The sequence below is a fragment of the Glossina fuscipes genome, unplaced genomic scaffold (genome assembly GCF_014805625.2).
Source record: "Glossina fuscipes isolate IAEA_lab_2018 unplaced genomic scaffold, Yale_Gfus_2 113, whole genome shotgun sequence".
In the NCBI taxonomy this organism is placed as follows: domain Eukaryota; kingdom Metazoa; phylum Arthropoda; class Insecta; order Diptera; family Glossinidae; genus Glossina; species Glossina fuscipes.
Genome location: NW_023998456.1, coordinates 2,694,472 through 2,719,542, shown reverse-complemented (window position 1 = coordinate 2,719,542; position 25,071 = coordinate 2,694,472). Strand labels below are relative to the sequence as shown.

The 25,071-nt window shown below is 33.7% G+C and overlaps 1 protein-coding gene across 1 annotated transcript in view; it reads right to left on the bottom strand.

The window, feature by feature from the left end:
- LOC119639719 (protein patched) overlaps positions 1-24,463 on the bottom strand; it is a 30,748-nt gene extending 6,285 nt beyond the window's left edge. The window contains exon 1 of the mRNA XM_038037332.1: positions 24,135-24,463. Coding sequence (XP_037893260.1) covers positions 24,135-24,272 — 138 coding nt within the window. The 5' untranslated portion in view covers positions 24,273-24,463. The remainder of the gene's footprint in view (positions 1-24,134) is intronic.
- Between the last annotated feature and the right edge of the window lie 608 nt (positions 24,464-25,071).

Genomic DNA, 25,071 nt, shown 5'->3' with positions numbered 1-25,071 from the left:
TTCCGTTTGCAACACTTGAAAGGGTTTGCTTAAGGTTTTCTTAGCAATCTCTCCCCTGGTCCGTTATTTATTTTTATAAGATTTGAAAAGAATTGATAATAATTTTATTACCCTTTGAGAAAGTATATATAGATACATCGAACTAAATCTGTCATTGATGAAATTTCCAATGCAATTAATAATAATTATTTCAGCAATGTTAAAACGAAAGTGTCTGCAATATCACTGTAGGACCTAGGAGTCTATAAAAAATAAGATTTTTCCTGTATCCCAGTTACAGATGGTGAGTATCCAAGGTTCGTTCGAAACTCACTTACCGGCAATCGCCGGTAAGAAGTCAATTGCTATTTTCTTTCTTTGGTGGCCCCAGCAAAATGCATTTTTTACGACTTTCTTATTGAGTGTGCGACTGCGAAACATGACCTTAAGGGAAAAAGCGTTTCTATGTTCTACTTCTTCTTTCAACATTTTTCTCTCTTTGTACACATGTTACGTGTAAAGAATATGGCATATTTATTTTCCTATTCCGCTTGCAACTCACCTATGAATAACTAAAAATTCCATACGACGAATAATATTAAGTTTGATATTCACATAATTCATAAAAAGTTATCTGGTTGCGAAAGCCCCATCCGTCAATTAGAGCTATCTCGTTTTTTAAAGTATTAGTTCCGACTGAATATATAGATATTTTGCTTAACAAACCATAGTGGCGAGTTGGATCCTCAATTAAGGAATTCATTGCTCGGAATGGACTGCGTAATACAAATTCGATTGCTTTTCCATCCTCAAAACACTCATTGCTTCTTCAGGTCCAGCAACTTTCAATTGCCAAAATGTCAGGGGCCTAAACTCAGTAAGCACGGAGTTTTCCTGTTTGGCCTTCATTGAAACTTGTTTAAAGCCTGATTTAGATTTGTCGAAAATTTTTCACAGTGCCTTCCAGACTTTCAGAAAGGAACGACTGGATCACACTGGTGGTGGTGTCATAATTGCCACATCTACTACAGTCCCGTCCTACTCAATTAAATTTTCTACTCGTCCCTACGTAGAATTTATTGCCATTCGGGCGAAAATTTCCAATAAACAGCTATACGTAACTTGTTCCTACCTTCCCCCCAAATTTGGATATCATCATCTATAAGAAACACGCTGCCCTCATTTGTGAAGTGGCCGAAAAGTCTCAACCTACTGATGTACTCATAGAGTTACGGGACTGCAATTTGCCACAAGTAACTTGGGGTTATAGTGACAATTCTGGCTGTATGGTCACCACTTCAACATCTGGCAGAGCTATTGTCTTTTGAATTATTTGATCATAATTTACAGCAATACTACCGAACTCCTATTATATTAGCAGATTGCTAGATCTTTTCTTTGCCAACTTCCCGGAGATAGTTGTAAGTCGCTACTCCTTTGAACTACTCTAACGTGCCAAATCCAACTTCTCCCGATAAAAATTATGATTTTAACAAAACTAATATTTTACTGTTTCACACATTATGCTCGATTTCTCTGCTGAAAATATTGGAACCCTAGCCTTCTATAAAGTATTAACCTAGCTATTTCTGCAACCTTACCCCCAAGTAGCGCGCAATGCTTTAACAAGATTTAATTAAATTTTACAAAAATGGGAAAAACAAAATTTTCCAAAAATTTATGAAGCCTGGTTCTGCTTACCGCTATTTTGCCTATTGTGCATCAAAGCGTATATTCAACTCAAGTTCTTTGTATTCGGATTTTTTTAACAATTTCTAATTAATATACAAATGTTATTGTATATTTATAAAAAGGTTTATTAAAATGAATTAAGTTAGTTTGGCATGTTACTCTCTTAAAACGATTAAATTGTGAAATGAGGAAATCTTAGCAATGGTGAGGTTAAACGGATATAGATTAAGATGTCGCGAAAGAATGAAAGGCCGCTTCAGCCATCAAGAATAATATGTTCGCTATGAGTTAGATGATGAGCTACTCCTCCCGGCCTAATTATGGATCCTTTCGTTAACAGATGGCATTACGCATGGTAAGGCGTATTCAAGTCAGTGAAATAAATCAAAGGGTTAAGATACGCTAACACGAAAGAGTTATTTATTTTACACAAACGAATTCGAATCGGTTTCCAAAGAATGTCATATTGTGACGAAAACTGATTTTTAAAGAAAAAAAAAGCACGGAATCACCATTTGATTTAGGCGAACAGTCAATCAATCAGGCTTTGTGAACAGGCCTAATAGTTCGAGGATAACGGAAAAACCGGGAACCGAGGATCAGAAGATGACATGAACATCCTCCACCTTTCCGAATCACATTGCAAGAGTTCGCAAGAATTCTTTAAAGGGCCGATAGCCAACGACATGTGGAAATATACGCCTATACTCAAAATTGGAGCTCACTATTATTAAGAAAATTCTTAATCGAGGAGCAACTACACGTTTCTCAAAATTTAAAAAAAAAAAAAACAATTATATATACAATGATTTTATTTTTCCATTAAATAATGAAAACATTATAAAGATAAATGTCCGCACAAGAGAACTTAAAATTGTGATTATTAATGTATTGGGCGTGTCTAACATAATTTTAGTCATTTTAACTTTATATACGAACTAAGTACTTTGAATATAACAAATATCTTTGGCAACTTTGCTGGTGTTGCGGCAACGATAGTACAGACTCAGTATTCTATGAAAAGAAGATGAATTTTCATTATTCTCAATGAGGGAACATCCTACGCGAGCACTGAATTGAGAACCGATTTTGGTTGGTCTCCGATTAGAAACAATTGGGAACCAGAGGGATATCTGAATTAATAATTCTGAGACTAATCCGGCATCTCATAAGCTGTTCACGGAACTTAATTAATAGATAAGCTTGCTCTAAAAGTAAACGAAGTCTATGTAAACTGCAAATCATCTTGGTTCGGAAGAAAACCAATCAAGCCAGATTTTACTAATTAGATCTTCAACATATCCATAAAAATTGCTGTCAATGAGAATGAAGTAACCATTACTGCCATTGGTGCTATGTACAAGAAAGTCTCCTAATTAATAAAAGTGACTTAGAAATCTAAGGACTCTTCAGCTAAATAAATGGACCCATATGCACAATCTTATTCATATACGTGAAGTTGTCATATGCTTGTCTTCGCACATGCACCTAATCGCAAGCCGCTTGAACGATTTTTTGCGCCTTCGATTTCCCCAAAATTACAAATTTGCCGCCATGTTCGGGCAGGGAAGATTTTGCTACGGAAAATTGTATTTTACCGCCGACTCGCTGCCTGTGAATTACGTAACTTTAGAGTTTTCACATTTACCTAATGCGACATTAAGTCTGGATTTTTTTCTTCTTCATATCATTTCCTTAAGTCCAAATAACTAATTCCCTTTGGCTTCAAGGTATTTCATATCCTGCGCAAGTTTTTCACTTAACGAAGCATTTCTTCCCGGCCTTTGCTTGTTGTACGCGACTGAAACTTCTCCTTGCCAATAACGATATCAACTCTAAATCATCGTTGGACCTCTGTCCATATTTTTTAATCCCGACGGAATGAAAATTCCAACTTTTTCTTACGTAACAGAATTCTTTCTCATAACGACCTCAATGCTTACTAGGATTTATATCATTTATGTTATGTTAGTCCTTTTTTTAATTTTTAAGTTTAGCTGCAGTAAGTGTTTGTAGTAGTAGTAGTATGCCTTAGTATGAAGTAATTCAAAGGTTACATCATATAGGTAAGCTATTATCTTTCCATACCTGTTGGGAGATGAATTCCTCGTCGAAAGGACAACAAAAGTAAATTTTTATCTGCAATTAGATCCTAAAACTGGAACATTTGCACAAATTATTGTCGAAAGAAAATAAGCGGTAAGCTAGTATCTCGCACGTCTAACGTTTCCTTCGTGGATTGAGCAATACGTAATCGAGTGCTTTGTGCTAACCAGTGACCTTCTCATATTATATAACGTAAGCATGCTTTCTTTAATTTTCTTAACTTATATAATTGCATCAGTGTTGTGGCCAAGTAAGCTTCCTAATGAAGGTTTCTTCTCGCTTAAGAAATTTATAATGCATTGGCTTCATGTGATACCTGCAAGAAGAGCTTATTAGCCTGAGCTTATTTGCCTGGACTCACGCCGTCGATAATAGGCGTGGGTCGAGCTTCACACTTGACTTTTTACAACTTTGTTTAGCGTGGTGTACCTAATCTTCGTGACCTATTTTTCTCATAGATAGCATACCTGGCATATTTTCGCCAGATAAAAGCTCACATTTAATGAGAAACTTTATATGAGAACGGGTTCGAAAAATAAATTAATGTGGTCTAAGCGTAGTGCAATAAATTTAGGCATCACCTCACTATCAATGTTCTTCATAAATAACTAAAAGTTAGATTTTCTTATCGTCGGATCGGGAGGAAGTTTACTTTACGTAAGAACATTTAGATGGGAGGAGATTCGGAAAATGATTCATTCCCGTTCATATTTTTCATATTAATTTAATATACCCATCATGTTATTATCCACACAATCTTCATTTACGCCGTATCACACGAGATATAGGGTGTGGCTACAGAGGACACATGAGGAACGCAGGCAGTTTAAATGACATTAAAACCAACCAACCAACCAAATAAAGGGAACTTTTTTTCAATTTTTTTTTAGTTTATTCATAAAGACGAATTTCTTGGTAACAAAAACACTGACTGCATTTAGTGTTATTAGTAACGGTTATTAGTGAACTTATATCATAACAATAACAAATAAAAACATTACAGACGGGCAAGACCGAACATCGCATACTCTATCATACCAGATTTAAACCGTCCCGTCCAATCCGTTATAAATAGCGCATCGTCTTGGTCCAAAGCTTGACAGCATACCAAAATTTTTCAAAAGTTATGAATCGTAAGTTAAACATAAGAACACGGGCAGAAAAAGACTAAATCGATTTATGGAATGATTCTGAATCATTCAAAGTAAAATAAAAAATTGCATGCACCTTAAGTCTTCTTTGGTGTTACATACACTTTCGCAAAATTATTATACCCAACATCACAATCGTTATAGGGTATGAATACTTGAAAACCTCTACCTGACCTCGTACTATCCATGTACCGTCAATGCGCTTAAGGAAGACATAATCTCTTTCAAAATTTGAACATTTATCTAAATATTCATTATTATCACATGTTGAAAACGGCAGACAATACAGATTTTGTTGTCGAAGCAATAAATCATTGAAAATGACATGTTTTCTTCAGTTTCTCAAATGCATTGAATATTGAATTGTCATTGACAACGTCGCCCTATGTGAAATAGGAGGATTAAGGCAGAAAGCAGAAGAAACAAATAAACCTTACAGAAAAACTCTGTAAAGATAAAGATATATTCATTGCTATTAAAACATACAACACACACACACACATATATATATATATATACATAAGCATTATAAAATTCTCATGCTTCTTAAAAAAAAAAAAAAAAAAAAAAAAAAGTAAAAAAAAAGTAAAGTAATGCGGTACACAGGGTAAAATTCACAGAAAACAAAAATCAGCAAAAAGAAGCGAGCAAGCAAGCAACCAAGCGAGCAAGAGAGAAGCGAGAAACGCCCGTTGTTGAGCCATAAAAGTGTTAACAGCCTTTAAAGAAATCCTGCTGTTGTGTTGGTAATGTCTTCATACATACGTGTGCATATAACATAATCTACTTGAAATATACAATGGACGTATGTTGGCATGCATGTATGTACACTCTCGTGTTCGAATAAACGTAACCAACATAGAGGTTGGGTTTGTCTTGTGATTGTGATTTTTACCAAAAACAAGCAAAAAAGAAAAAGTAACAAATATTTCTCCTTCTCTCTATGAGATGCGACTGACATTAGTTAAAAGAATATTTAACAAAATCCCGTAGAGAGTTTTTTTTTATATATATATATAGTGTTTCGTTTTTTTATTTTCGGGAAGTTATAAGGAAACAAGAAAAATTCAGACCAAAAAACAGCATGAGACTTAACTTGTAAAACAAAAACGCCAACGACAACAAAGACAGCAGCATTAATGTTGATGACTCTATGCTCTAAAACAAGTGACGAACTTGGCTTAAAGCGAATATTAAGCCATGTGCATCTATATATATATATATATATATATATATATCGCTATATGTATCGCTACTATTGAACTATCCCTTGAATTTGAAAACAATGCTTTGCAGTTCTTATGACACAGAGTTGTATGTCGTGTGAAATTATTTGCTGGCGACTGTAGTGCGAATGGAACGGACAGAGGTATTTTCGGAAATTTGAAGGACCATGAAGTGAACTTTACACAATTAAATCAAAGCTTTTGCTTTATTAAACTTGTTTTCTTTCAAAGAATCGTAAGCCGGCTTTTTTTTTGGAAATAAAGTTATTAGATAGCAATCCTCAATAGGTCATGAAATATCGCGCCAGCATTTAATTCCGGATTTATTAGATCAATTTCGCGCTAGTCATGGACGAACCTTTATATACCGTTTTAGTTAACATTGGCAGCTTGTCCCCGCCTGCGTTTAGTTGCTACGATGGAAAAAACAACGGACATCAATCTTTCAAGCTTGTTTTTTGAGATATATAAAAAAAACAAAATGACAGCATTTACTCCCCAACTTTTCGTGGAGCATGCATGAGTGTGTCATATCCCATATTTTTGTTTGGCGTTAAAAGCTATGATCGATTTGAAATCGCAATCATAGTCGCTTTATATCGTGAAACTCACTTACAGATTCTTCAACAATGAGTAAACGTATTAAAAATTAAAAATTAATCCTTAGATCTTGTTGTTGGATAATAATATTCTTACTTCGCTATTAGGACTATAATAATAAGTTGCTCTGTAAGCGAAATATGTTCGATATGTTAACTTTTTCATTTGCTATGCTACTCATATATGTATATAATTCGTTTAGTATATCATATAAATTGGAAATTGGTCCTAGCCAGCAACAGACGAGTGATCCTTTAATCCACTAAAATGAATCAATGATGAATCAATGATGGCTGTAGAGGAATAAAATGCCGCATCAGCCTATGACCGACCACCAGTAAATGCCGGAACACACAATGGGCCTTTGAATCGGGCTAGTGGTGTTTGATAAAAAGTATTTTTATTAGTTCCCGCTATCCACAAAGTCTTTAAGCGATAGATATCAAAATATTCGGCTTAAGCCGGATGTGATTTTTTATGTTTCATCATTTGAGGGGAAAAAAAAATTCAATTCTAATGACACATAAAATGTTTGTTTGCAATAAAATGAAGATATTTACGTTTGCCTACACATACTCCGTAAAAGTATATTCTCAAAGGGAGACCTCCCACATTGTTAGCTCACTGACTGTTAACTAAAAACTTGCCGTTTATATGAGAAAATAACAAACATTTCCATAAAGAAGAAAACGTAACAGCTGCTGTTCTTATTAATACCTACATTAAATGCATATCCATATATACATATATATATATATATACAAGCATTTATTCACATGCGCATATATATATACATTGATAGATAAGTAAGTATAGAGTACGCATATATAGAGGTAGTTATGTGATTTGAGGGTCACATATGCACAAACACGGACAAACACACACATACACACATATATATATATATATATATTATTTCTTGAAAAACAACAACAGACAGACAACACTGTAAACATAAGTACCACCAAGTTTGTGTGTCTTTTTAATATATAAATGTGTTAAGGAAAAACGAGAAAAAAAATGCATAAATAAATAAGGGAACAAAATACAAAATGTGTAACAGAGAGAGACTGGAGTAGGTAAACGGCCTCAGACGACAATCACATGGCGAGTTGGTTGTGTGCATGCGTATAATTGCAAAGTTTATTTATTCTTTCGAAAACTACAAAACACTTGATGTTAATACTTTTTAAAGTAGGTTAAGAAAATTATATAAAATTTTCGTTGGTTTCACCTCTTTTTTGCATATTTCTTATAAAATATTAAAAAAAAAAAAAAAGTGCATCTTACGTATATAACGTGTGCCGTAACGTGTGCCCCTTTAAATTTATATATATATATATATATATATATATGCATCGTTTTTTCCCCCTCTATATTTAAGTGAAGAAGCTTTAAAAATTCACGGCTTAACTTTACCAAAGCGAATTCAAAACACAAATGAAGTATTCAATGATACGTTTTGCTTTTGTCTCATTCTTGGTTTTTTTTTTTTTTTAAATTTATTTTTTCATAACCTTTACCTTGCTTATGATGCTAAAGTGCGCTTCATCGATTTGAACGTAAGTCACGTATTGTCATTGCGTTTAATAAAAGCATTCAATTGAAGTCTTAAGACGCTTGTGTATCATCAGCTACGTGCGAACAAACTTATGTACAACAACCTGGCAACAATACAGATGCTGCCACTCATACAATCGTTTTAATTAGTGCTTACATAGAGTATTCAATATTCGTTGCGTACAGTAAAGATGTTTCATTTTTTCACTTGCTGCGTGTGATGCCACTTTTTTATCTTTTTCTTTTTTTTTTTTTTGTTTTGTTTTTGTAAGAAATGTATACCTTACCGCTGGGTTGTGTTAGCCAAGGTCCATTTTCTTATTAAGACGTTAAGTTATTTGAAGTAAGACTCTCATCTTTATGGCGACCCAAGCCTTATCGTACACGCAAACAATAGCAACAAAAAAAAAAAAACGGGAGTTTTAATCGGCTTAAGTCGAACTTTCAATGCGCAGCATTTAATATATAAGAGTTAGAAAAGACATGGTCGACTGGCTGTACCATAGGTAAAAGAACAAGAATAAGAAGAGGATGGCGGAGCGATTATGAATAATTTCAATTCACAATTAATGAGAAATCACAGTAACTATCTAAAAATTGCCAAATTTCTTTTCATTACATTTACATCTAAAAAATATTAATATTAAAATACAAAAAAAAAAAAAAAATAAATAAATAAATAAGTTTGTTACACAGAAATTGTTTCACATATTGATGAATACGCACATCTTCTAAAATAAGAATAGATCGTTTATTTGATCAGGGAATGTTTTAAATGAAATCTCCCGAATGTGATTGTAAGAGAGGGCATCAGTTCAAGCTAACACAAGCAAAACAAATGGCTTAACGCAGCCTTGATTCTTATTATTAATAATATATTAATAATATAATAATAATAGAATAATAAATGCAAATTCAAACGACCATATCCCGGACCATAAATTTCCTTGGCCATGAAAAATCTCCCTTTAGTTACTTATTGAACTTTTATAATTCAGACAAATTGAAGGCGGGAACTTCTTGTTCGCTCGTTCCGGAGGGTTCGAATTGAAAACATAATGATGTATGTATGTATCACGCCGTTGCTAGAGAATATGACTTCCCTAACAAATTATTTTTTCTTTGAGGCCAACTACATTAGCATCGATTTTTTTTTGAACATCATCCTAGAAATCGTAGACAACCATGTGCCGGCGAACGGAATGATGGACTGAAAAACCGCTGTATTGTAACTTTTTGCATATTGCGGCAACTTTTTAATTTAGGCGAAGTCCTAGAGACGGCTTCGTTTGATTCCAACATCCCATAACTCAGCTAATACCATCCCAAAGAAATCAATTCGTTCCACGTTATGGCGTTAGCTTGGTACAGAACAGTCGCTATGCTCCAAATCGTCACGTTGTGCACACTTCAGCATTAAAATTTACGTTTGTGTGTAAAGAGAGTACGTTCAGAGTGACAAGTCACAATTTGCTCAACGCTCACTTGGAAAGTCAAGCAGCTTCTTAGAACAACTGGTCAGTGTTAATATCCACCAGAGGTGCAGACAGTTAATTGCACATTAATTTTAACATCCCGAGTAAGGCGTACTAATGTTCACATTTATTTGTGGCTCCTATATCTTCGCACTCAGTAGCGAGGGTAATTAAATTAGAACGTTTGCGGCTAAGCTAAACAATTTCGTTTAGTATGCTGAGAAGAAGGCTGACATCTTTCGGAAGTGTCACTGCTAACTAATGCCAATCAAAATGGATGCCTTGTAAAAATGTTTGTGTAAATTCCATTTCTAAATGTTACAAACGTTAAGAAAAACCTAAAATAGTTTTCAAATTTTGCTGATGAATATATAAATTTGTGATGAGCACCTCTTCTTGTGCCTACAACAGCATATAACGTAACAACAGATTTCATTTCAGGGTGATTTTTTTGCTGTTATTTCTTTTTGGAAACAATTTAATTTCTCAAAAAAAGAAAAGAAGAAAAAAAAAGAACTGAAAATTTGTAAAAAAACAAAAAAAGGGGAAAAAATACTTTTCTCTGTTCGTATTTGTCTTATAACTCGAATGAATTTCCTTAAGAATCAGGTTGATTGGTAGCTAGCTGAAAAGGTCTATATCACGGATCGACTGACTGACTGACTGACTGACTGCCTGAGTGACTATACTGTAATTTCTTAATATATTCGAGCGTATGGCAACAGGTAATTTGTATCGTTACGCTTTGGTTTTGTTGTCCATTGGCTGGCTGAATGGCCAGTTTGTTCCCTGCATACCGACTATATCCGATCACATGCATATGCAATCATGTCGACTAACAATCGAACCGATCATTTATTTCACTGAAACTGTGTGATTATTACTTTTTGTGTGTATTTCTTTCCGGTATAATTGTTGTTAATATTGCCGTTGTTGTTGTTGGTATCATTCATTTTCTATTTATATTAGATCTGCAGAAAAGTTCTGCATGGATATTTTTCTTTTTTTTTTGGCTTACGTAAAAGAGCGTAGCGCAAGACGCTACTTCAACTGAGCTGAGATGATGGTTTGTCCGTTTGTTTGTCAGTCTTAAAAACTGAAATAGATAAATGCAAAGTACTTCACTTCACACTTTTGTACTTTAGTGTCATACGCCAAGGAAAAACAAAAAATATTCTTGTAAATATTAGCGATATATGAATCTACAGTATATATAGAGATAAAGTAGAATATGACGCGAGAAAGTTACGGGCAGCAGCAACGAAAGTTCTATAACAGAAGCAGTGGAGATGTAAATGTCATGTCACCTCGCGATACAAGGATAAATTAAGTTTGTGCAATTGGGTATGCAATATCCCGAAGGACTTGATATAGGTTCACCTTTTATTATATCGATCGATTCACAATCACTTTCCGGGTCGTTCTAAACTTATCTGTTCGCCTGTTCATCTCGTTGTGTTGTATTCGATCCAAAGGTCACAAATTAATGAGAATTCATACATCGGCTCAAGGACGAATGCTACCGAAGATCATTCGGATCGGTTTACTTTTTCGACGACTTCCCCTGTAAAACCTTATTGTATGTAACGTTGTTGTATACATATTGACGCAGGATATTTTATTGCGGGCATTGCCACGCTACACTGTTTTTACTTGTTTATATTAAAGCAAACCTTTTATAATCCATTGCATAACTGGCGTGAAAAAAAACCGATAGAACTTTTGGTTACACTCACGCAAAAGTTGAATTCGTTTCTTTTTTTGTTGCAAGTCTTTTTTTTTTTTTGTATCTTTTTTGTTTTCTCTTCAGATTTCAATTCCATGTGTTATTATGATGCTTCGTGTGGTCGCTTTAATGTCTTCATAATTCGTTTTCGTTCTCTACATTTTTCCGTCGAGTTTAAAGACTGTCTTGTCTTTGCTTCTTATTGCCTTGGCTTGATATTTTTTTAATGATTTCATTAGTTTTAAGAAAATTGAGTTATCAAGAATTCACCTGGAATGTAGTCAGACCCAGAATGAATGTGTTCGTATGTTGTTTGTGTTTGTCTGCTTCTTACCTGGAATTTCTTTGAAAATCAAAACAAGAAAAAAGTGCAAATTGTTTTTGTGTTTGTTATTTGTTCCAAAGGAGATAATCTCTCGCTCTTCGAATATGTATTACACAATTTTATTGTTCTTGCCGCACTGCGGAAACCGGAAATTCTTTTAGACATCTCCCCCTCAAGCTGTTAACAAATTTCTTTACTTAGTTATTTAGCGTGTCTTCTCGGAAGTAGGATAAGGATAAATTAAAATATCGTGTACATGTAGTTTCTGAACAAAAAACACAATAATCAGCAACAAGAAAATGTTGTTTCGTTGTTTATTTTGTGGTTTATATATGTATAAGTAAGTGCGTGCACTTAAGTACACGTATGCATTGTAGGCATGCGTGTTCCTTTATGCGAGGGAGTTTTACATGTCGTGGTTGTTAAGGCGCTATCTTTTGATGTCTGACTACGAATTTGTGTGCATTTCTTTTTCTTTGGCCTCTCATAGTTGGGTTTTCATTCACACCGCAACGTATTAATTTTATCAACCCGTTAATAATGCCACTTGTCCATTAATTTTAAATAAGACTTAAATATAGACAGTATGCTATACCGCGGATGTTGTTGAATGCACACGACATAACCAATAAAGGCGACACATTTTTATACCCTACAGGCTATATGAAGTTGCACGTAACACCTAGAAGGCCTTGAGGTAGCCTACAAAATGAGTGTATGTATATTCAAGCAATGGACAATGAATAAAAAAATCAAAAAAAATAAAAAAATTCTTTCCAATCCAATGTAGTTTTTATTCTCATTTTCTGAACCTATGAATGGTTTTAGGGACTGATTCGCACCCATTTTCAAAGTCAGCTAACGAATTATAACGAGTAACGTACGCGTCGCATTTTAATTTTTATACTCTACACCATTTGCGTTACGAGAATTTATTAAGTTTGCGCAAATGTATGCAATGTCCGGAATGCCTTGACACTGATCCATCTTTCATTACACCAATCGATTCAGAATCACTTTTTGCTTCGATTTGAGCCTGCCTCTCCGTCGTATTTTCTCATTTTCAAGGTACACACCGCAAAAGTTATAGAGATATTTTAATGATATTTGGTGCATTGACATTTTTTGATCCAAGGACGAACTCTATTGAAAGCGGTTGACTGTATTAAACGAAGCGGTGCAGGGTATTTAATAATGGGCCTTGTGCCACTATAGTGCTGTATAGGTTGCATTTGAATTGCAACAGTGTATCCTGGACAACTTTTGCAACAACTGCCCAAGAGAGGGCCCTTTCAATCAATTCGTGTAGCTACTGTTCAACTGTTGAGACCTGAGATATGATGGAATGGCACCACCGTAAGCCTCTGAATGTGTTTGTTGGGCTTCGGCGGTAGATTTTTTTAACTAAACAACAGAAGTAATGAATTTGCAAAAAGAATTTTTGAGTGCTCCATGATTCGTCAACGCGTCGGCGTACATTGAATAAATCAATAATATTAAATGGGAAATTGTTATTTTATGTAGAAGAAGATCAAAACCATCGAACTGAACAGTTATGTATACTAGTATTTCCCATTCCTTAATCTTTTTTACCCATGGAAGTCGCTGATCAAAATTTTTGCAAATATCTAATACTTACGAGACTCTAATCGCTTTTGAATTTCCACGACGGTGAAAACGAGAATCTATATACTGTTTTAAGAGACTAATACGCCAAGAAGATAAGTTCAATGAAAATATATTATCCCACTTGAATTGACAATTAGATGTTGACGTTAACGAAGTACCTATGACCGATTCGCTATTGAATATTCTACTTACGTCCTGATTTAAATTTCGATCATTGTTTGCTTTTATATTTCTATCTTGTCTTACCCTCCCTGTTATTTTTCGAATACATTTCCCTATTTAGAAATACTACTAATTATAAAATAAATAAGTATAAAAGTACATGTCAATATTTATTTAAATTATACGGTTAAATAATGAAACTTTACTTTTGTATACATTCAACGACTGTGTGTACGGATGTGTGTGTGTGTGTGTGTGTATGTGTGTAAACAAAATTTAAAATCAAAACAAAAAGGGGAACCTCTAGCAATAACGAACAAATATTGACGATAATGTAAAACAAGAAAAAAATGTAAATAAATATAAGTCGTAAAAAAAAAAAAAAATGCAAACAGAGAAAAATCAAGATTCAACTCAACTATGTAAACATCATGATGGCAAAAAACAATAAAATACACACACACAAATGCGCTAAATAGCAAGAACAACAAAAATGAAAACGTATACAACTTTATTTAGTAATGCTACTGTTTCGTGTACATTGGTCATGTCTTTACCAAAACTCACGTACTCAATTCCAACCTACTGATGACCGCAAAAAATTGGTCAGGCATGTGTATAAGATATGAAAGGCACACATGCACAAACCAGGAGCACATGCAGAGGTTCTATAGCAAAGCTCTCACACAAGAAATACAACACAATCACTGCTATCTTAAAATCGTAAACCACATAACACAAGCACACACGCACACAGCTCACTTGCAAAAAAAAAATAATCAAAAGGAAAAATAAACTCTGCAATAGTTTAAGTTGAATTAAAAAAGCAAAAAATATTGGCAAAGGCACAGACAGAAAACTGATCTCACCTAGCTACTCATAGTCGTAGAATGCAAAAGAAAAACTGCAATAAGAAATTGCTAGCAAAAAGTCTCTTTGCCGAACGGCCGGCCACGAAAAACCAACTAATGTACGCGAAATTCATTTGCGCGCGCTTTTCTTCTTTTTTGTTTTTTTTGTTTTTTAAGTACGAACCACATTCTCTTCAGTCATTGAAAAGCCCCATCGTTTTGAATCTTGTATAGATGGATCTTTTTATGTTTTCAGGATCATGGGTGGCATATTCTAAAGCCACGTACAACAAAAAATACCGAAGAAAAATTTAACAACAATAATACTGAGATGTTTGGCTTTTTACATACGTTTATACACATAGAAGGCATGTGCATACACATGATATAGGAGAGAGAATCGCCAACAGAAGTTTTCAACATCTCTCTCAAATATCAGCACAGAATACCATATGCTTCATAAATACACATGTAATTGTTATGCTATTAGTCAGTGATGCCCAAAGTATAGCTCATTGACTTTGCTTAAAAGATTAACGAATTCTAAAATAGTTCTCATTTTACATATTAAAAAAATTCAAAATCAGTTTACCTGTGAGCAAAATTATTCTTTGCTATGTCGGGATATGAAATAGATTTATTTGGCAAATATTTGCATGCTCTGTTAATAATACAATTTGAAAAAAAAAGAAGAAATACCTTACATAGGTTTTCTATCCAACCAGATCAAATTTTCCATACCAATTTAGAGTGAATACTATTACAGAACAAGTTGTGTAGAGAAATTTTGAAAATTGCAATATTTTTCATATAACGACTTTTCAAAATACAACATTAAATGTAATGTGGTCGAAAAAGTGGGCGTTTGTCTCCGGGCCAAAGCACGTCAGTCGCAAAAATTGCGACGTGCGTCTTGAACACAAAATTACATAAACAATCATCAGACGGACAGAGAGACATACGTGCCTATATCGGTATAATAAAAGGTGGGTCTGCATGTGACATACGTCCGGACAAACTTAATATACCCTGTACCACAAATTGTGTAGAGTATAAAAACGACATTTCTATTTAAATAATTTATTATATAATTCTCGAAATAGTGATGCCTTCTATTAATCCTAAATGAAAACCATACGAAAAATCTTGTGTTCTTTGCATGTGTTTTATCGGCGGCGAGTCAATTACTTTAGTTAAACGAAATATTTGAATTCCTTTAACGTTTCAAAAATATTTGAGCGGCGCGATATTAACAATCCAGGACTGCTTGTGTGCATGTGTGTTTTCCAAAGTTTGTTTTCTTTTCGAAAGAGAGGGAGAGAGAGAGAGAGAGAGAGAGAGAGAGAGAGAGAGAGAGAGAAAGTAAGAGGACCGTTCGCATCATTTTAGAAAAAATTTCCGATTTTCTTGCTTTTTTTTTTCAATAATACTTTGTCTGACTCATCGTATATCTATATTCGAAAAGTTTTAGATCGAGGGAAATAAAATCCATTAGTAACTCTAACAAAGTTTGTGAAGAATTACGTAAGTTAATTATTTTTTACAACTCTCGAAAGTTTGCTATGGCAACTCTCAGTTGGCGACATCTTGCTTTTTATACACACATGTAGAAAATTAAGAATTGAATATATTTTTTACTTTGAAAGAGTATTGGCAATAAGAAATAGAAAAACAACTTTTTTTTTTGTTAACGAACTAAAGCGGGAATCTGGGGAGGTCTTTTATTGTAGAAAGAACAGAAAATTAAGAGATTAAAAAAATCTGTGGATGCGAGTGCACATAAAGGAGGTACATTTCACGTTAATTGTGGATTACATTCCAAGTTATTAAACATTATTACTGCAGGTTTTCGATTACATTTTGAGTACCTGCGACGATCCTCCAAGTCTACAAAGCAGAGTAATCTAGAAAGCAACAGCTAGAAAGACGATTCAGGAGCAGTAAAAAAAGTCATAATTGCAACAAAAATTTGCAAAAATGCTGCAGAAGAGTCTTGTGTGAACAATCTCCCAAGGCCCGTAGCTAGGAAATTCGCGTTCGCAACAGTGGACAGAGCGAACAGTAGATGAAATCACGCTAGTCTAGCACTCAATAACTACGAATCGCTGGTGGAAACAATTTTCTGAAAGCAACAACGAAAAGCAACTTTGAAGTTAGCAAACCCCATAATGAATTTCACACGTATTTGAAGGGAAATTGGGCTAAAGGATTTGCTAAAAATTGAATATTTTGGTAAAATTCACGTTTTCTATTGAAGTTTTTAGACAAGTTTTTAGGTCAGCGTGTCAACGCTAAGCTTCGACCTGATAAAAATCTCCCATAAATCTTTAGTAAATCTTCGGAACAGCGGCCGAAAAATCATTTTCATATAATTGCTAGGATCAAAATTGTTTTCGTTTCTGCTTTCATAAAATGGCTTTTACTAGCGATTCTTAATTGTTGGGGTCTTATACTGGTTTAATCCTCCGCTGTTGCGTACATGCAATCACTTTTGCAAAATGAAAGGTGCGTTTTAGCGCACCTTTGTTATCCTCATACCTTCTTAGGGAGTTTATGCGCCTTACGCAAACTTAATCGGACGTTTAAAAAAAGCTTAATATTTAAATAAGATGTAATGGGAAATGGTTCTAACCTGTAGCATCGAAAATGTCTATTACTGTCTGCGTTATCTAAAACTATACTATAAAGCTACTATATTATTAAATAATTTTTAGATTATCAAAAAACTGCTGTAAACCCTTGAACCCGTAAGAATAAGAGAGTAAAATGCTTTCAATAAAATTTAGATAAGAAAGATAGTTTTTTTGCCGACATTCCAAAATAATTTGACGACAAGAAAACGCAAGGCAATTTGGAAGGGAACGGTGGCTTTGTTTAACGGAGAAAGTGAGTTACACGCCCTTCGATGCTTTCTTGCACTATTAAGTGCACGAGTTCATATCTTTCTCCCCGTGACATGGGGCCAAAATGCGCACCTTTTCGTTTTTTATTACACTTTAATAGCTCACGCTCAAAGTTTATTCTTCTCGAGACTTCAGCATGGCAAATACGATCTCATCTCGAAGACTTTCAGTTTGTTCACTGTACTGATTTTTACTCCCCACAATTCTGGCCGATACAAGAGCATTTTGTGAAGCTCGGCTTCCTAGAATTTTCTAATATTTCATTTACGATGGTGTAGCCATTTCTATTCTTCTTCCGGCCTCCGTGCAATATGGATCCAAGCTACACAAAATTGGAAGCCCTTTCTATATTTTGGTTAATTGATAGAGTGACATTTGAAAATGGGGTTTTCGTTCGACATACGATCAAAAATTTGATTTTGCCGACATTTAGGTTCAAACCAAACTTGTTACTTTGATCATTTACAGCTTGACCGGTAGACGATTGGCAGGTCCTGCATGTTCTCTGCTAGGATAGTTACATCGTGCGCATATCGGACGCTGCATCTCCACAATCTTTGCTACGTAGATTTTATCAAATTTTCTTCGTACGGCAGGTGTAAGGAAGTTGGATCTTTAATTAAGGTTAAGTTTATTAGAATTAAGAATTCGTGTAAATGCTTTAATGGCTTTCGTTTAGCAACAGATTGATCCATCTGCCACGTTTATTGCAAAAGTTTATAGATCTCTGATACGAGAAGCAAACAACTTTATAACTCAATTCAGAGTAAAAACGTTTACGAACGAATTATGTGTTATTCGCAAACACACACGTAGTCTTTGACAGTACACACACACTTGCATTTCGCGCCATCTCTCCTTATATCTCTACCTTCGTATTTTTCTCTTTCTCTTTGATCGTTTTGGCAATTTTGTTTTTATTATAAATTCTACGACTACATGTTATTCTACTTTTCGTTTCGATTTCCATTCAAAACTTTCTTGTTTGCTTTTATTTTCTGCATTAACCGCTAAGTATAGCATGTGTTTACTTACATGCGTAAATATATATGCATTCGCTATATTGAATGATGATACTGACTGTCACATGGTCTATATGGTAGACATTAAGTAATGTTAAATAATCTTCTTCCGGTTATTCGCCAATATTTTTTTTTCATTGGTTTGGTTTCGTTTGTCTCTGCTCTCCTCGTTTGTTTATTTTTACTGATGTACGTGTCTGGCTCGAATGTGGATAAAATTTCTTACACATATACATATGAAAATTGTTTTATATACATAACTACATTGAATGTGTATTTTTTGATTAATGAAATCAATAAATTGCATTTATAATGATTATATTAAAACTTATCAAGATCCTCTGGACAACCGCCAAAGTATAATAACCGCCGTGTAACGATGCAGTCGTAAAAAAAATTGAAATTTTTGGTAGACTGAATTTTTATTGAAAAGGGGTTGAAGTAATCAAGCTTTCTGCTTTGTAGATTTTGCAAACATTCTGTCGTAGTCTCGTTACCAATTTAAACAGAGGAGCTCGTAATGAGTTGATTTAACTATGTTCGTCTGTCCGTCTGCCTTTGTATTGTCTGCGGTATGCATTCTCCCGACTAGAACGCGATAAATCACGTTTATCAACTCTAAATAAAATATCGCGAACTTCACAACGGCTTAGACAGTCCTGTCGATATTATTATCAAATAAAAACACTTGAGTGGTAGATATAAATACGATGGATAACGATGTCGTTTTTCCAATATTCGGCACATTTTTTTTCTAATTTAAATAACATCACTTTTGAAATATACCTTAAGTCAATTAAATGGTGAAATTTGCAAATATTATGCACCTCTGATCTATATACTTGGATAGCATTATCAAGTCAAGTGTTACTGCTTTTCTCATATTTCGGTGATTATATTCGTTTGTATTAAATCCCTAGTACACTCGACTTTCAGAAATCTTGCGCAGTTTACAAAATTTACATTAGCGTCTTTTTGGCCTTTTTTTTCTGGGGTTCTTCACAGAACTTGGGACAAATTGGGACAAAATAGAAAGACGTTTCCATCAATAATTCAATTTCTGCTTAAATCCAATGTTTTCACAATTATCAGAGCTTTTGCTTTACCACTACCTTCAGCTGAAAAGATAAATTTTATCAAAACAGTTTGCATTTGAAGAAATTTCTCTTTGGATTATACTTTCTAAAAACCTTGACTTACGCTCCGAAAACTGTACAATCTAAATCTATATGTGCCTCTACAAGTTAAACACACCCTTGCGTGTTCAGTCCTTATGACGTATATTAACTATTGCGTTGACTTAGATAGGCTTCAAAGTATTTTTAAGCGAATAATAAGCGTTGCTTATAACGACGAAGTTTGAAGCCATGTCTTTTCCGTCGTTCGTGCGTCCTTAAAACTTTCCGTTGTTAATTATTTAAAATTGAGGTTCCTCCATCTACCTCTAAAAAGTCATTCAATTTCGATCCCCAAGCTTTTTAATACAACGACTGCAGTTCTGTAGATCGAATAGAAACCCTTTCCTATTAATAACACGTTTTTCTAACATTACCATTACGGAGTTTGAAATCCTTCGAAGATTCTTTGAATACGTTTCGAAGAAAAAATTAACCACATTGCTAAACTCACAATGTACATTTTGTTGCTGGTAGGACTGATGATTGCAGAATTTATGGAAGAAGATGATTACATATACAGCCATCTAGCTCACTTGTATGTTCACTTATCTTCTATTCTCTTTTTGATAATGAATAAATGAAATGAAGTAGCGATCGTATCCAAGCATATTCGATATTCTTTACGTATCGGAAAACTGAAATTCATATTTAAAAACCGGAAAATGTGGTAAAAAAAGGTTTGCTGGGTTATCATCGAGCGCACGGACACACCATCTAAAAAGAAGTCAATAATAGCGCATGCACACATTCGTGCACATCTGTAGATATGTACGTGTATTTGTATAATGACTTTATTTTTCTTGTATGTTGAAAACCGAGCTGTCGCCCTGCGTCTCTCTCTCTCTCTCTCTCTCTCTCTGTCTCTCTTCCTGTCAGTTGGATATTTGTTCTTCACCAAGGTTTTCAGAAAAGTAAGTTGTAAAGTAAAATGAAATCATCGTCGTCATTATCATTATGAAAATAATGAAGTTTCGCTTTAGGGTCTTAAGTAATGTTGTTGTCAGTGTTGTTGATGATGTTAATGTTGATGCTTGTGTGTTGGTGGCTGTTGGTTGGCCGGTCGATCGGTCGGTCGGTCAATTGGTCCGACGTAAGATGCACCTAATGTTCCACAGAATTAACTGACTGTGTGTGTTCGTTCGTTTTGTGAGTTTTTAATGTCTTCATTATTTTTGAATGTGTATGCTTGCATAAGAGCGCGTTTCTGTGTGTCTGCGAGTATATGCGAGTATATATGTACGTATGTATCCGTATAGCGTGTGTGTTCCTTCACGTAAATCGTACATTACAATGAAAGAAAAATAAAATAAAATGAAAATAACCGATCATCTCATGCATATTACCAAATCAATGCCTTCAAAGAAAACTTGTATATGATCTCAAAAAAAAGACAAAAAAAATTATGGAAGAGTGGGCGCATTTAAATAGAAAGGGATCAAAAAAAAAAAAGCAAAAAACAAAAACAAGAAAGTTTTCTTCTGCTCTTAACCTTAATTTGTTTTGAAATCAAAGAAAGAACATAAAAAAGTGATCTCTCTGTCGTTCAAATATTTTTTTACGGTGTATTCTTGTAATGTGTGTCGGCTGTGTAACATCTGCAGTTCCATGCCACATCGTCATCGTCATTGCTGTAGCATAAAAGCAAAAACCAAGAGTTTTGGCAAGTAATCAATTGATCGCTATTATGGATTGATCTGCTTGCTGGCATTGCGTTGCTGCTTCTGGTGGTGGTAGTGCTGCTGCCGTGCGCTGCTGCTGCTATGTCACTCACTCACTACTCGCACGTTAATGTACGTGTACGTGTACGTGTATCTGAAAAGCCAGTGTCTGAATGCGGTCGTTTATAAAAATCATGCTTATTTCTCTTTTTTTTTTTCTGTTGCGGTTCAGACTTTTTACTGTTTTGCCCGTTGTTATTGTTGTTATTTGTTTGGGTTTTTGGGAGTGGGGGTCGTCTGTCTGCTTTTTCCTACTCTATAAACTCACAACAAAACATTGTTGATTGCTAAGTTATTATACTTCGTTGTTGGTTATTGTTCTTGTTGTTGTTGTTGTAAGTATGTTGGTGGTATCGCGGTTGTTTCGATTTTATTTCTTTTTTTCTCTGTTTAGAAGGTAAGCAATAGTATAAAAAAAAGCTGTCAAACCGCAAACGATTTATTTTAATGACTCAATTAAACGTAAACCACGAAATGTAACTCTGAATAAAATTTATACATATATATATATATATATATATATATAATTATATTTTAATTAATATATATGTAGGTAAGTAAAAAAAAAAAAAAAAAAACAACGACAACAACCAAGCAGCCATAAAGTTATTAAGACATCACCACTGTAAGCATTGAATCGTTTTATTTGTTGTAATTTATTTTATATTTCTGTCAAACGAATTTTAAATATTTCTGTTACGTGTTTTAACGCATATCTAACAGTAAAAAAAAAAAAGAAAAATAAAAAGTGTAATAAATGCGCAATGAGCCGATGAATGAATGGTAAAAATGAAATTCCACACATGTATGTGTTGCTATAGAACTTTTTCTTTTCAATTAGTACTTAACGAGTATTATTATTGTTATTATTATTGTTGTTGTCATCATTACTATTGCATATTTAGTTAAAATTATTACGCCTATTTTCATTCACTTTAATTTCCTCTTAAAATATTATTATGATATGAAATAATTTTGCTTTCGAAAGTTTTCTTGTAATCTGCTTCGAATCCTTCATCGTAATGTTCGCATTCGTTCCTTTATCTGTACATTTTTGTGCATTTTGAAATCTTATAGAAATTTAAGTTGTAGCATACCTATGCAACATTTGATATCATTTACAACTAAACTATGAAAACGGTTGTGGTTCGTTCATAAATATATTTTTTAGTATTATTGTTGGAAACTATAACAAAAATTTTATTAATTTTCTATAACAAAAACTTTACAAAATTTCTTTAATAGATGCAGATTTAAAATTTAGTACACACTCTTTAGGGACGCCTAAAAGTTCATGTCACTATTACGCCAATAATGTGAAACTTTGTATTAGTGCTTGGTGGTGGACTTATTGCAAATATGGCTTAAGCTGAATAGCCTTTCCCTTGCCTTCAAGAGTCTTTTTAAGCTTCAATTGAATACAAAGTCTACACGTCCATTCTCTATATACTATCTGCATGTATTAGAAACTGATCGCAGTTCTAAGCCCTCTGCGAATATCCAAAATTAATACCCGCATTTCGCGATTTTTATATACGGCCCTGGAAATGAGATTATTGAAAATTTGCTCCTTAGACCGAATTGTGAAGATACAGTTGACCTAGATATTTTACCGTGACATGTTTCGTCCCTCTTCTCCTGTCCTCCTGTCTTTTATAAAATATATGTCTTTTTTACATACATATTTTTGAAAAATTTTACTTCTTAAAGATCGCTTGTAAGTAGAAAAAAAAAATTTTAAAAGAACTGTGCATCTATGGAAAGCCATTCTCATATTTGACTTAAATATGGAAAATTTCACTTTGATTACCGAAGGATAAGACGTATGATGTCCGTTATTGGGAACCTCGCAGATATAAATCTTAAAAATGAAGCGAAAACAACACTGCTATATATGCTTTTATTATTATTATTATATTATTATATGTTCTTATTAATTTAGCCAAAGAAATAATTTTTAATAGTAAAATTTTAAAGGGCTAGCATTCAAGTATTTTTGGCTTTTCCGAAAACTATACCGCACTTAAGATTAGAAACTACGATCATTGTGTTGTTAGTCGAGATTTTTTCGGTCTACTCGGCCATTCAGACTGATATATGTCTTTAACCTTAAGCAATATAAGGCTTTAAAGCCACATATAAATGGTTGCAAATGGAAAAGGAAATAATTTTAAAAACTGTAATTAACAGACAAAAAACAATTAATTCTCGACTTTTTACATATTGACAAATTTCTTTTCGACTTCTGTCGAGATTTATTTGATTATATGATTTTTTTTTTTTTTTGTTTAATTGGCAAAAAGTTCATTTGAAGATGACACGTGTAATGATGAAAATTGTTGTAGTAGTGCCGTAAATAAGTCGAAATTACATGGAACGGCGGCAATTAGCATAAAATTTTACTCTCACTTCAACGCCGACACTCAGCTCCGTTTGAACCACTAAGAGATAGAGTGGCTTAGGCAAATATTATGCGCGCCTCTCAGCCCAGAGGTGCAGTTTTCTTTAACCCTGTCGTACGTTAATTATTAATAATCAATTATCGAAGATGTTTGGTACCTTTCTATAAATTGAAATAATTTCTTCATTTTTGTCGATTTTTTTTTTTTTTAAATTCCCGGTCCTCAACGCTTTCTCAAAAATGCACTTTCTTTTTCTTGCGTAATTTTTGTATTGTTTTTATTCGTTGATTGAAGGAATGCGCTAACAATTTAATCTCAACCGTAAGACTCTACTTACTTCAAAAGAAATCTACAATAAATCTTATGTGCAGATTATCTTTATTGAAAATTCCTAACAAGTTGAGTAATCGATTTGTTATGTTTACATACCTTTTCGATTTGATTCAAAGCAACTTGGGCATCTACCCAGGTTGTGCGTATATATAAATCGCAGAATAATTTCTCGTCGATCACATCACCGTGAGTATCTGGAACACGCGGTAAGCTATCCATTGTTGGCACAACCATTTTTTCTTTCGATTTTCTTTAAATGTCGTTTGTTTTGCTTGTTTTTTTTTTTTTATTTATTAATTTAACAAAACTTACACCTTAAACAATTTTCCATGTTTTTACATGATTTGCACATAAATCTTGTTGTTTAAAATTTGCATATGTTTGGTATAAATATTTGCATATATTTTCTCAATAATCAGTTTTCATATATATATGTCACGTTGTTATTGTTATTATTGATGTTACTTTTTTTTTGTTTTATACTTACACTCTTATTTTTATATTTTAACAAAAAAAAAAAAAAAACAATGAAAAACAAAAAGTATTAAGTAGCGTAAAGTAACGTATGTTTGTTATTTTCACGTTCTCTCTTCTATTAATTTCGTCTAAATTGAGAGCGTGATTGTTGTTTTTTGTTGTTGTTTTTACTGTTGTTGTATATATTCTTTCTGCCCGCTACATTTTTCTTCTTTTTACTTCCATTAAATTCTTTACTTAATTTTTGTTTGTGTGCACAATTACTTATTTGTCTTTCGGAGATGTGAAAACAGGAGTATTTCAAATCTTAAAATTGAAAAGAAGCTCTCTAAAGTATTTTGTTTTTCTTTTTATACCTTCCTATAATTTCTTTATTTTACTTATTAAAAAGGCACTTGAATTTTAATTTTATGTTGCAAAAAAAAAAAATATATATATATATATATGTATCCGTAGGAACGTCTTGAGCGTCTTGCTTGTCTGATTGATCTGATGCATTTGTATCTCAATTCAAGTAGAGATATTGTATTATTTTGCTGCATGTCTGGTGTACAAC